At 36.0% G+C, this 13830-nt stretch overlaps 1 protein-coding gene across 1 annotated transcript in view; it reads left to right on the top strand.

Moving 5' to 3' along the window:
- Positions 1-13830, top strand: part of LOC133532859 (uncharacterized) — a 68040-nt gene that overhangs the window by 40637 nt on the left and 13573 nt on the right. The window contains exon 2 of the mRNA XM_061871713.1: positions 10509-10645. Within this exon, the coding sequence (XP_061727697.1) occupies positions 10509-10645 (137 nt within the window). The remainder of the gene's footprint in view (positions 1-10508; positions 10646-13830) is intronic.

Here is a 13830-nt window from a genome sequence, read left to right as displayed (position 1 = left end):
GACAAACATGGTATGGACTGCGCTAAGAAGGTTCGACCGTGTGTTTTTAGGTACTTACCTACAGAAAGTATATATGTTCACTGCTGTCGTGTAAGGCAATCTAACGTATTGTATTTACATATGTATATAGCCGCATCTTTATCGAATCGCACCAAAATCATGATATGCTTCAAAGATTGGCTTGGCACCGAATTCAAACATATCAGTTGGTAACACATATACTTTTTAGAAAAAGTTTTTTTAATGGATGACTTATAGTAGTGAATTTAGGAGACCGTTTAAATTTTATTTTAAGTTACAAGTAAACATTTTTGTGCTTGTATTGAATTTGTAGACTAATTGTGGGCCAAATCTGAGCGTTTTATCTACGAAAGGTTCCTAAAACCTGATGTTTTTAACTATTTTTTCTTTCATAATTCTAAACGAAATTATAAGGAATAAAACTTTAATCTATTTTGCACTTAATATCGAATTAGTGTTTATCTCTAGTCACGATCGAGTTAATACATTCTCGTATCTGTTTCACGAAAGAAACAATGTACCGATGACTCATTATACGTTGTAAGATCTCTTGGTCTACTTACGCATCTCAATTGATCGGCAATGGATAGCTGGTGTTCATCGAGTGAGAAGGTAATAAATCATTCTGTAATCGATTCCAAATAGTTTTGGATTTTATTCGAATAAAAGAGAATAGTTGCACTAGGTATATAAGTATTGTTTAGAGGAGAACACGCAAAATAGAATTAAATACATTAAAACACGGAAAATAGATATAGCTTGGGAACATATATAACTATATTATATACATATATGTATATAAAGTAATGGGTCAGTTTAAATGCTGTAAACCTGTCTGTTGTGTTGCACGATGAATCTATTTACCACTCAGTATCAACTCCTATGTTTCCACAATATAACTTGAAAAATGTTTCGGCACTGTTTGTCTTCTCCGTAGTCCATTTATTGTATCTTTTCATGTAATGACTGTTTGTTGCCATAATAAAATAACATTTGCGGCTGGCAAAAGGTCCCACTTTGTCGCTTGCCATAGCACACCTTTACAGGTTATCCGTATAAAGATACATGCAAATCTCGTCCCTATGGTAAGCGACAAACTGAGACGTTTTGCCGGCCGCGGTCACAATTTACTACGTAATGCGGGCGATGCTCATCTAACAGTTTGGGCCATTGGGCATTACGCCATTATAAAGTGACCATCTTCGACCGCAGGCCTGCACTCGCGCAAGCCATATATAAGCACAACCGGTTATCAATCAGTATGTTTTCCTTGTTCAAGATTGAGCGACAACTCTAATTTTGGTATGGAAATATGACTATTTAGTCTCTACAATTAAGTTCATTCTCATATTACACCCGAGATTGCAACAAGATTATTCAAGGAGGACTAGTGGTATAGCCGGGAAAAGTGTATTCCTGTGGAAGTGCTTGTAACCCTTGCCCCCTACTAATATTACCAGAGTGAGGCCCTTGTAAAACTTGAATTTAATAAGTTAATATGTTCATTGCTAAATGAAATCACTTCTTCAAAGTTACTAAATTATATGAAAAATGTTTTTATTTATTTTGTACCTTGGAGAGTTTTCTCCAACTCGTATTGGACTAATATCAAACGATATGACTCGCACTTTTTGTGGACAACTATGATTTTATCAACAGTCTATATCCTTAAATATTTTATTTATATCAATTACTACTTAAAATATATGTTATTTTATCAATATTTCAATAAAAATAACTATCGTAATACTTTGAGGTTTTACGTTAAATGCTAACAAAATCTGTCATATTTGCTTACATAATTTGCAAGTTTTATTGACCTCCACTTTAAGTAAATAATGATTTTATCACTTAGAATAATTGATAAGTAGTATCACTTGATGCGTATATATGTTTCCGAACAGAAAATTGGGCTTTATAGCCCTTAACTTTTGAGTCTACAGAATCTCTTCTGTAAACCTGATCGCTGTAAATGGCCCTTCCGTCATTCTGTTATTTTTATAATCATTTCAGGTAAAATCGTTCATAGTTTGATGAATGTACTATAACCTTGTAAATGAATTAGATTCTTTCTATGATGCTTAAAAAAGAATGCGTAATACAATTTCGCGTGGGAAATAGACGACCTCCGAAATACTGACACAGTGTCCCAAATATGTGCCATTGTTAGCGATTAGGAAGCAAGAGTTTACTTTTACTGGCTCGGAACGCAACAGCGCACGCAATCACTTTCGACTTTCTGCGCTCGCGACGCTACCCACCGCGCACGACAAACGATTTTTTTTATCGTTCTTTAACTAATATGATCATCGCAGGAATTTATCGGAACGAACTGACAAATAGGAGTAGAAAGTAAAAGTGATATGACAGGAAAATTATCGATATTAGTGATACTGGCGTATTTCATCGAGGAATTAAGAATTTTAATCACCGTATATATCGAGTTAGTCGCGCTTGGTGTGGCCCGAGAGTAACTTGACCAAGCGACTTGGTTTGCTTTTGAACAAGTTTTCAATTGTTCTCGAGACGGCTGCGGCTTGGAGACGTTATGAGCGTCTGCTTTTATTTGCAAATTCGTTATGCAGTATTCTATTTAAAATAACAATTAATAAATAGTAGGTAAACAGTCCAAATTTCTGAACTACTTACTTAAACCAACTCAGAGACGGTTCATACTGATTGATTGGTATATTGATGGTACTGATTCAGAACATCACCCTTCTTTTTGAGAGTTAAAAATAAATATAAGTGATATGATAAGAAACTGGTCTGCTTGTGACGTTATTTTGGCCTGTACGTGGGCATTTAACTTTTTGGGCGAAAACGATAACAAGAAACGAAATATCAGTATATACAGTCGATATCATAAATATCTTACCTGTTTTCACCTTATAGCAATCAATTAAGGTACAGAAATGTATTATATGTATTTATGAACTCGACTGTACGACTCAGGTATGTTTATAATACTAACTTAAATGCTAATTCAAATCCCGGAAAGGGATATTATTTATCAGCCCGGATATTTGTTCCTGTGTCCTGGGTTTTTTGTATGTATTTAAGTATATATATAACACATATTAAATTAATTTCATAGGCAGGGTCACTTTAAATAAGGAAGTGTTACCTTCAATATAAATTAGACAAAATCAGATAATACTCGTAATATATCCAAAAAAGAAAGAGCAGAGAAGCAAAAAATAGTAGTCCTGAATAATTTGACGCTTTATGTCCTCATACATTATTGTTACGACTCATTTACGATTTCATATATGTATAGTAGTAACAAAACTCTGAAACAAAGACATCATAATAAGGATAATATCGCAGTCGTATCCGACCCAACTTGCCATTGTCTGCCGTAGAACAATATCAAAGTTCGATAAATTACTTCTGGCGCTTCGAGTAAAATTGCGACTGATTTTATTATGTGCTTCTGGGGAATCTGGGGAATGGGCTAAAATGTAAAACTGGTATCAAACATTCTCCCTTTTCTCTGAATCTTCGAGCAATACCGGCTTCCGACACGTCGAAAGGGAGGAGCCCAAGCGATATCGTGCACACACAGTCGCACTTCTCATTCACTACATACAAAATCCAATCTGTAATGACGAAAGAAATACATAGAAAATGACACACGTCGAAGACAAATTTTGCACACCTCCATCTCTTTTTGTGTATGGACGAGTCACAACATGCACCGCCATAGGTACAGTAGGGTTCGGCAGAGGGGAAATAGTACGAATGCCGTCTCTCTTCCCGGTGTTACTCGAAGCTCTGAATAGACAAGGTGACATTCCCCTGGCAACTGCAGCTGCATTACTGTAGCGACATTACTGCTACGGCCTGCGAGAAGTGTCACTGTCAATTTATTTGATAAAATTCCGGTTCCAGCACCATATTGATAGTCACGCCTCGTGATTAATTGCTTTGTTTTTTGCTCATTACTATTATTTAAAGTGTAATATCGATAGCTTATTATACAGTAAACTAATGTGGTAGTGTGCAGTGAATGGAGAATTAATCTTGAAATAAGTTTAACCACCATTTTGGAGTCAACGGCCGGTAGTCCACGTGCACGTAAAGTCCAGCTATCGCTTTACAAAAGCTGATAAAATCACCGTACACTGTCTTGTACTAATCGTACAATTTTAGTCGTATTTATAGCCTAAGACCTTGATACTGGCGAAATAGTCCCACTGGACTAAAGCCATAATTTTTTTTAAAAGAAGAAAAGAGTAACCGATTGAAGGTTCTATTCGCGGTAGATGCGGCGGCGGGCGTCGCTTGTTTTATCAATGAAATAGACAATTAGTGACAGCGGTGTGTGCACGCCGCAGCAGTAATAGGGAGCGTGCATTAACTGCAGGGGGCAGCAGGAGACCTCAGATTTTTGGCGCGAGGTGTAAATGTTAAGTTTACGCTTCCAGTGTACAAGATGTCATAACCTAATTTACAAGAAAACGTACGAGAACGGTAGATGGCAGCACTTGCTTTGGCGTCAAGTGTCAATGTACAGTCAGTCAGCTGCAGAGAGAGGTGACCCCCCCCCCCTGCATACAATAAGTCTATGCAAGGAGGGTCACGTTTCTCTACATCTGACTGTACATGTTTATGTTTCCGATTCCGACCACAAGATGGCAGACCCTCCAACGCGCATGGTCGCTGTACCGAATAAAAAAAAAATCCCTGCAATTACCTATGCATTCAAAATACAACTTACTGGATGCAATTTATTATTTTTAAATATAATACAGCTAAACGACTAAGGACTTACCACATTTACTGTAAGTAAATGCAAAGTTTACTTTAAAAAAGCTTATGCGATTGTTGAAAAGTTTAATATATACGACAAATACATGAAGTCTTACTGTGTGCAGAAGAAAATTTATTTCCTACATAAGTAAGTAAATCCAATCAAATAAATCGGTGTCGCGTCGCTTCCTTGATGGACGTTAGCTTTATTATCATAACGCACGAGCCAAGTTTAGATTTCGCGTTGTTACATAGTTCTTACGAGCGAAAAGGAGGATCTTCGCCAAATAATATCATATTGCTTTATTTGACTTACCTACTGAGCTAAAAAGTTACTGAGCCTTCACCACTGCATTAATATGCCTAAACCGGAAAAAAACTTTTCTTTATCGACTTTTCTGTAGGAAGAAATAAATATCGCGTGGATTTCCTTTATTAGTAATAAAATAAATGGTTTTGCGATGTATAGTTGCGGTAGGTACTCGCATTTAAGAACGTAACTTGAATGTCAAATTATATATTAAAGCACAGTCTGTACAAGTGTTATTTTAAACGCCAAACTTCTATAAAATTAACACTTAGCATAGTCTGTACTATCAAACTCGCTACCAAATTAGCTTGGTCTAACTCCAGTTAAAGTATACGAGTATCTGAAATATTCTTGACTAAGCGTTTTAATAAGAAGATATTATTCCCACGCGAGCAAGCAAAGTTGATGACAAAGCCGGGTGAATATTAGTGAGTTCATACCTAAATACTCGTAAACTAGATAAGTGATACTTAGGCCGTTCGCCCACGGCGATTGTTTGTAGCGATGCTGTCGCGCGTTCGTATAGATTCAGTCGCGATGCGGTCGCTAGCTGTGTGCCCTCGCCCACATCACCACGATTCAGTCGCGATACCGTCGGGTTTCTGTCACGATGCAAACGCGATTCCGACGCGCTTTTGTCGCGATGCAAACGCGATACCATCGCGATTCTAACGCGATACCATTGCGATGCAAACGCGATACCGTCGCACTTCTGTCGCGATGCAAACCCGATTCAGTAACGGCATGCTCGGCTCTCCACTCACGGTTCACCCTCCCTCCGTTCTCTCCCCGATGTCGTCCGACACGGTCACGCGTTTGCATCGATACAGTCGCGATGCTGTAGCTCGTTAGTAGCGCGTTGGCACCGCTTCTGTAGTAGCGATATTTTCGCGCGTTTCGTAAACGCGCGACAGCATCGCTACAAAAAGCCGCAGTGGGCGAGCGGCCTTAGCTGATCGTTCTTGGCATAAGCATGAGAACTAGGGCAACTACGAGTAAGCCCAGTTGTAATTCGCAATGGTTTAAAACTTTGCTGGCATTCTCCATTCATCAAAATGTGTATCGATCTATTTCATTATAATTATTAAGTTTATTAATTACTCATGTCAAATATAAAGTAATATAGACGAACGTTATGCTATGGTCGTGACTTGCCATTTATAATAATTGGTACTAATTCGTTAGACTATATTATACTTATGTATGAGTTTAAATTATAATTGCCGTTATTTTTTAGTTACTAATATTAATTTCAAGACCATAAATATTATAATACACAAAAACTGCATCGAAGGATTTGAGTTTACCAACCGAAGTATACACCGTACTGTAACAAATTAATGTTACCTAATACCTAAAGCTACTTTTTACGCGGCACCTTTACAGGCGGGATACATTATTTTCAGTACTTGAGTCTCAAATAAGAAAAAAACGGAATATGTTTGTAAAAGTATGGACCAGAGTCATGTACTTTGAATGTGTTGTCCGCAGAACATGTTTGACCTATACCCACGTAACCTTTTTATCGTAATAGGGAAGAAGTAAAATACAAAAGCTAGCTTAAGACAGAGCCACTTGCATATATTCGGAGCCATCTAAACGAATTAAGTATGGCACGGGATTAGTTACATGGTTTCGGAAATTAAAATAAGACGCCCTTAATCAGTTCCCATAAACAAATTAGAGTGAGTTTTACTTTAACTATTTTCTGATACTTTTCCTCTGCTGTAATTTCTTTGTGGGCTAAATACTATAAGTAAGAATGATTATGTCAAATAATTTTATTTCTTGTTTTATTCCAATTTACTACACATTTAATTCCAATAAAATTTCATAGACATATCATTACTCAATATTACCTACCTACTGACAGTTTTTTTGCGATCTTCCTGTCAATAAACTTTATATTATCACTAAATAAAACACTAAACGCTTAAAGAATCACGATAAAATCTGTTAATTTGACACTATTATAATTCAGGTACTCTAAGTATTTACCATTCTTCGAGAAACATTGTGGTTCGATTGAAATCTTGAAATAGACTGGATGCAAATTTGTATGATTTTCATCATTAATTATAAATACGATCAATCTTATCGGCTTGGAGATCATGTGAACCCAGCATTAAATGTTATTTACGCTATGTTTAGCGCGGTCCTGACTGTGATAACTATCGGCGTGCTTTAGATGTTTCGCTTTAATCGGTAGGTACAAGTGATTTTGTACTGAACTAAATAGTTCAAAGGATTTGTGTAGGCCTTTGGTCGTCGGAATTTAAGCTATTTTCGTTGACAAATTACCTTTAGATAGATAAACTTGTAGTACCATACGCCATTTCATGGGAAAGAATATTATGTTTATGTTGAGATAATTTACCTGGTTATTTGTTGGTAAAATAAAAACAAAACAAATTAATGTGATTCTTTTATCGGCGAATGGATTATGTATAATTACCAATATTATAATACAAATACATCCAAATATATCAAGTGGAATATAATCAAATAAAAAATCGGCTGGTTGGAATTTTCAAAAAGAAGTAGCGTTAAATGAGCGACAGTCTTTTATGCGTCATTAATTAGCAAACTTTTCAACATAACAAAATAAACAAATACTTCTACACACTCATTTTGTCAGCAGAAAAAGGCGCGAAATTCAAATTTTAATGAGAAGTCAACTCTTCTCACCAATTTTTTTTAATTTGCCGTCTTTTTCTACTGACAAAGTGGGTGTGCCAGAATATTGAATAATATGATGTTGTCCAATAAAAATAAATAGCGTGAAAATTTCAGAAAGAAAATCCCGGTGATCATGCTACCAACGCAACCCGCAATAAACCATTTAATCTAAGTTAAAAGATAACTAATGATGTTGTTACATTGGATACCAGCACGTCTATAAATATAAACTCCAATTAGGAAAAACGAAATAAATACTCTTGACCTTTGGGAACGGCGTGGTCGTTAAATCGTTCCCCTTGTGGTTAATTGCGAACACTCCAGCGTGGGAGAGAGGTATGTGTTGTGAAACCTTAGCACATTTAACAAAACTCGAAAATACTACAAATGAGAACTTATTATCTATTATTTCTAAAATAGTTTTGACTTCGTACTATCAATAAAATTTATTTTAGGTTCTATGAACAAGTCACGAACATTTTTTTTTTAAGTTTTTAAAACTCTTCTACTACCTTATATATTATTATTAATAAAGGATTAATTCTACTACCTCCTTCTACTTATATTCGGCGCAATGTCATAGCACATTCAGTTGTAGAAAAACTTGCACCTGATTCCGGGTGCAAGTTTTTCTGCATATAGGAGTTATAGAAAATAGTGTACCCAATTAGCGAGTTAATCGCTGTTAGTTTTGTGATGACGTTTTAGTATGAAATCTTTATGGGAATGAACGTTTGCCTTTTTTACACTGTAATATCGCTTTTAACATTAAAACCAAGTTTTTATTGAAATTTAATGCTTAATTATTGTCACAAAACTGACAGTAAATAAATAAATAATAAATAAATATTATAAGACATTATTACACAAATTGACTAAGTCCCACGGTAAGCTCAATAAGGCTTGTGTTGAGGGAATTTTTTTTCTGAACATCTCACTATTTTCTGAAAAACGATATAAATATGTGTCTGGGAGAGATATTTTATTATTTTTATAATTGAGCTACACTACATTGTACTTGTTGCATGTTATTTTAGTCGTTTTATGGGTACTATTTTACTTGCTTGCAAATAGTATTTCATTTTCAATTCGCCTGTGTCCATTCCCACTTCGTAAAAAAATCAGGCGCTTTCCATTATTTTTAAGTGCGCGCTATCCTAAAAACTTAATAAAATAAACAAAGCTTGACATAGCAATTTGTATTTCAAAGCGAATAAAAATATTTCTTATAAAAAAAGCTAAAAAGAAAGTTAATCCGAGATATTCGTTCAAATCCAAGAAAATTTATGAAAAAAATAGGAACGTAATCCAGCCTCTGTAGCCGTGTTTATTGAAGTAGATAATTATAAACGTATTCGAGGAGCTTGCTTCGGTCGTCAATTTCGTATCTATTTTGCAGACCTCGCGGAAAATGTAAATTTATGTAGGGAGCTGAATTGGATATGATAAGCGATAACGGTTTTCTGTCTTATTGATTGCAGGGTAGGTGTGTTTTGTGTGTGTATTTTTTTATATTTTTCGCACTAATAGTAAATATCTATTAGGTACCCAAAAGGAATCTAGAAAGTCGTTGGGAATACTCACACTGCCCTCGCTACTAATAATGCAAATGGCAATAAACACACGTGAAGAGGTAGACTCCAATCCAATCATCGAAGCTCCGCGGAGGTACGCAACGCGCAGCGCGCGGGCTGGAATGCTGCCACTTGCATCGCACAGGCTTGCGAAAACAAAAAAGCTAACCCATGTAATGGATCGTAAAGTTTACAATTGCCTTCCGCGTGAAATTGTTACTGCAAAAAGTGCGTCAACTTTTAAAACTAGACTTCGAAATTGGCTCCTTGAGTAGACGTTCTATGACCACAAAGAGTTGTTAATAAGTAAACCTATGTCATAGCATAAGAATAAATTAAGTAATACCTACATATTGTAGTACCTATTTGACATGTAATTTTATATTATTAATAAATGATGATTATGATTATGATTATGAAACATGACAGTTTATCGGCTATGTTAGCAAAGCAAAAAGACGACGATAATGTACAATGGATTGCCTAGCAACAAATAGTTTTTGGTGGTTTGGTGGCTAACATACCCAGGTAGAGAAATAAGTAAGGATAGAGTGCTTGCTAACTCTATACATTACTTTTCTTGTCAAAATGCGGGTTATTTTCGTAGTCGCATCTAGCGTCAAGTATAGAATTTATCAGTACTGCTACTTGACAATATATCTCACGACGAACGAAAAGTCCTAAATGCTCAACAATTTTCAATTAATATTGTAATCGGATTTACTGGAACTCTATTTTCAACTATATTTTCTTTCGCCTTATAATATTAGTTGTAAATTGTTTTAGTAATATATTCTTCGTCAGTCGCGACACTCATGACATATGGTGTCAAGTAGCAGTACTGATAAATTCACTACTATGGAAGCTAATGAAACATGAAAATACCGAATTGCCTACAAAGGTAAATGCAGTCAGAAGTTTGCTAGAGCGTACAATATGTACGTACATGATCATATGATCATTTTATGTCTGTCATCAAAATTCTGATTCAAATAAAGATTAAACTTTTAATCCTCTTCGAGTTATCACTACATTATTCTCAGTCAAATATTTTACATCGGTTCACTCACGTGGCTCACAATTGTTTGTAGCGTACACCGCAGTGGGTTTAATAATCCAAAAAAAGCTTTGAAAATGCGAAATTAATATTTCTTATCTCGGTGTTCCAGCAATAATCCTCTTCGCTCACGCAGCTGATGTGAAAGAAAAGGAAGATACGATAGAGCCTGAACAAAACAAGGACAAACGGCAAACGCAAGAAGAGGCTCTACCGGCTCACCTCATTTACAGGACGGCTAGAAAACAGGTAAATTATAACTAGTTAACTATTTTTGTACAAGGACTCTCTATGACTTTATAAATTGACTAGTTCTTGGGGGCCACATTTCCGAGATAAACTTTCTGCAATAAATATACGAAACTAGAATTAAAATTTGTTGTTATTTGGAATTTGATTTTGTGTTATATGCAACTAGGTAAACATTTCCTTGCTGCCATTTCTTATTTCTTGCAATTCCAAGCTCTTTGCTTATCAACTTTGGGCCATCAACCTTATAAATCTCGAATGAGGCATCGTGCGTGCGACGGGATATGAATTCGATTGTTGTATAATGTACAGTCAGCTTCAGAGCCAGACCCTACTACAAATGTTTATGAAGTCTTTGCACTGACAGTACATGTATCAGATTTCCACTTAACATCGCAGAGCTAGAAGTCGACAGGGCAATTAGTCCTTGTAAAACAGTTAATTTGGCTTCAAGTCTTACGTTAATCCCAAAATTACTTACTAGTTCGAGTCAAGTTTGAATTAAAAGGTTATGAAGATGCGAAAGTTTCAAAGAACCTTTTCATCAGATTTTTGCTTGTTCCTAAGTAAGTAATATCATAGCAAATATCACATTAAAATGATTGCTACCTACCTACTTTTTACGACGTTATGCAGTCTGACCACAATGACGATTTAGTTTTACCTTGCTCCCTAAACTACATTTAAGGTGTCATTCCACTGCAGGTAGCGATCGCACGTTCCGACGTGCTTTAAATTTAACCACTAAAACCTTGCAAATAAAAGTCTCAATTTGAAATGACACACACTTCAATTGAAGTCCAACAGATACATTATGAATATTATGATATATAATAAATACCTACCAAGTACCTACTACTACCTATACCTACTTAACTACTAAGATTTTTTTTCGCGATTTGGGGTTGGCCGCATAGTAAAAGTTGTTCAGTATCCCTAATAGTATGGACAGACATAGCAAAATCTCCCTGTATATAAATTTAACAATTCATTGCCAACTTCTCTGACGGTACCTTTATAATGCATCTTTAATTACTTTATTTTTGTGCAGTCTCATAAGTCGCCGCCTTTTCTGGCTTTATTCTAATATTAATTATTTAACTTTGCCAGAAAGTTTTCCTATAACTCTCAACTTGCTTTGTGTTTAGGCAGAATCATAAATCCTCGCAGAGTTGTCGAAATTAATTGCGTGGTAAATGAATATCCAATTCAAAATATCATATTCAAGTACATATTCCACCAAGAACTACTAATACTTATTATACTTACCTAAAACATCCTTCTAACTGCATCCTAACTACACCCCATTGTCATTGGAATATTGCTATCAATAAACGGTATCAGGTTACCTAACATAACATTATGACTTAGACCTGCGACTTTATTTGCAACGGCTAATGTCCTCAGTTCGCCCTTTCACTTTTGTGCCCTAGATTTCGTCACAACTAGCCAGTACTTTATGCCAGCGGATATGCAAAATTTGCCTCGACACAACATCTGCCCTGTATTTGTGAGTAGGTATATTGCATACAGGAAATAGAACCGGAGGCAAAATTCAAAGCAAATATGGAAGCCGTGCGACATTAGGCACTGGGCCAAATTTGTTTGCCAATCCGAATGAATTCTCCTGAGTTTATTTAAAATATTTATTTTCATTGCTGCACTTAACGTCAGTTGGTCTAAATCAGACTGAAAATGTGTTGTTGAATCATAATAAGGAAATGCCTCTGAAATTAAGTATTCATATAAGTATTGTCACCGTTTAGGTGGAATAGGTACTAAAGTTATTTTCTCATTCATGTTGTTTATCGAGTTTGTACATTTGTAACGCTGTATTCATGTTAGGTTTATTCATTATGACCAGACTATCTCGATTCCTCATACTACCTTCATAGTAACAATGGTTTTGACGTTTCATAAAAAGAAGCTGATTTGACCTTGGAGGATTTAACAACTCTTTGTCTGTCATTTTCTGTATAAATCAGTCTGCTGATTTTTGCGGGGGGCGGGGATTGGGGGCACGACAAATGTATGGCTATTTTAAACATGACGTACAAAATAGCCATACATTTGTTTTAAACGTGTCCATGGGCGGCGGTAATCGCTTACCATCAGGTGATCCGTCTGCTCGTTTGCCTCCTCTACCATAAAAATAGCCATGTCATATAAACGTCAGTACATACAATAAATATGATTGGCCTAGGGTATCGACAGAGGGGTAAGCTCTTAAAGGATTTGACCGCTACCCCGCTACTGAGGAACACATTCGATAGCACTTAAAATGCGAAACAAATTTCTTCCAACTTGAACTCTTTAAGAATGATTTCCTCTATCCGTTTTCTAAGTTATTAACTTTTGATGGCGTTTTTGATGTAGACCTAGGTACTTACACTTTTTATTACACATCGTAGAATCGGTTGCCATTATTGGTGTCCCTAATCACCTGATTCGCAGAGAAAGCCCGGGTTTGACACGAATGGCTACAATACAATGTTCTTTCTATTCCGCGGTTACAGCGAGACGTGTTCATAAACCACAGTCGTTCTTAACTATTAGCAAGATCATTTGTTATGTAGAAAAATAAACAGTAAAATTATACCAAGGGAAATTATTTACAATTAGCTCATTATGTTACTAATCCAATGGCACAAAGCTGGCGTTGCTGAGAGTAAACTAAACTTACTTACTAATGATGATGATGAGTTGATGACTAAATAAATCGGTACCTAACTTTTGTTCATTTTCAATAGGTACCTTTAATTTTTGATGAAATGTTTGCAACTTGGAGGATTTAACAACCGGAGTCGCCTTTAAGACCTTATCCCTCTGTCGAAAACCTCGGCCAATGGTCATATGTATTGTATGGACTGACGTTTATCTGACATGGCTTTTTGTACATTACGTACAAATGCATTTAACGTGCCCCTTGCATACCTCAGTAATAAAATTTGTGCTCATCATACAAATACATGCTCATACCGGGATTCGAACCTAGGACCTGGAAGCTCGCTGTCTACCCAACCCTATATATTAGGTGAAAGAGGCCGTTCATTTTATTTGCTTTATTAATCTATCGGATAATTGGTCTCCTATTGTGTCGTCGTTGGCTACCCACATCATTTCTCGTGGAAAAGAAGCCGTGAGCTCTTTGACCCATTCGTCTGACATTATCCATGCCATAAATT

The sequence above is a fragment of the Cydia pomonella genome, chromosome 2 (genome assembly GCF_033807575.1).
Source record: "Cydia pomonella isolate Wapato2018A chromosome 2, ilCydPomo1, whole genome shotgun sequence".
NCBI lineage: Eukaryota > Metazoa > Arthropoda > Insecta > Lepidoptera > Tortricidae > Cydia > Cydia pomonella.
Note: the sequence above shows the minus strand (reverse complement) of the source record. Positions and strands in the feature narration are given on the sequence as shown.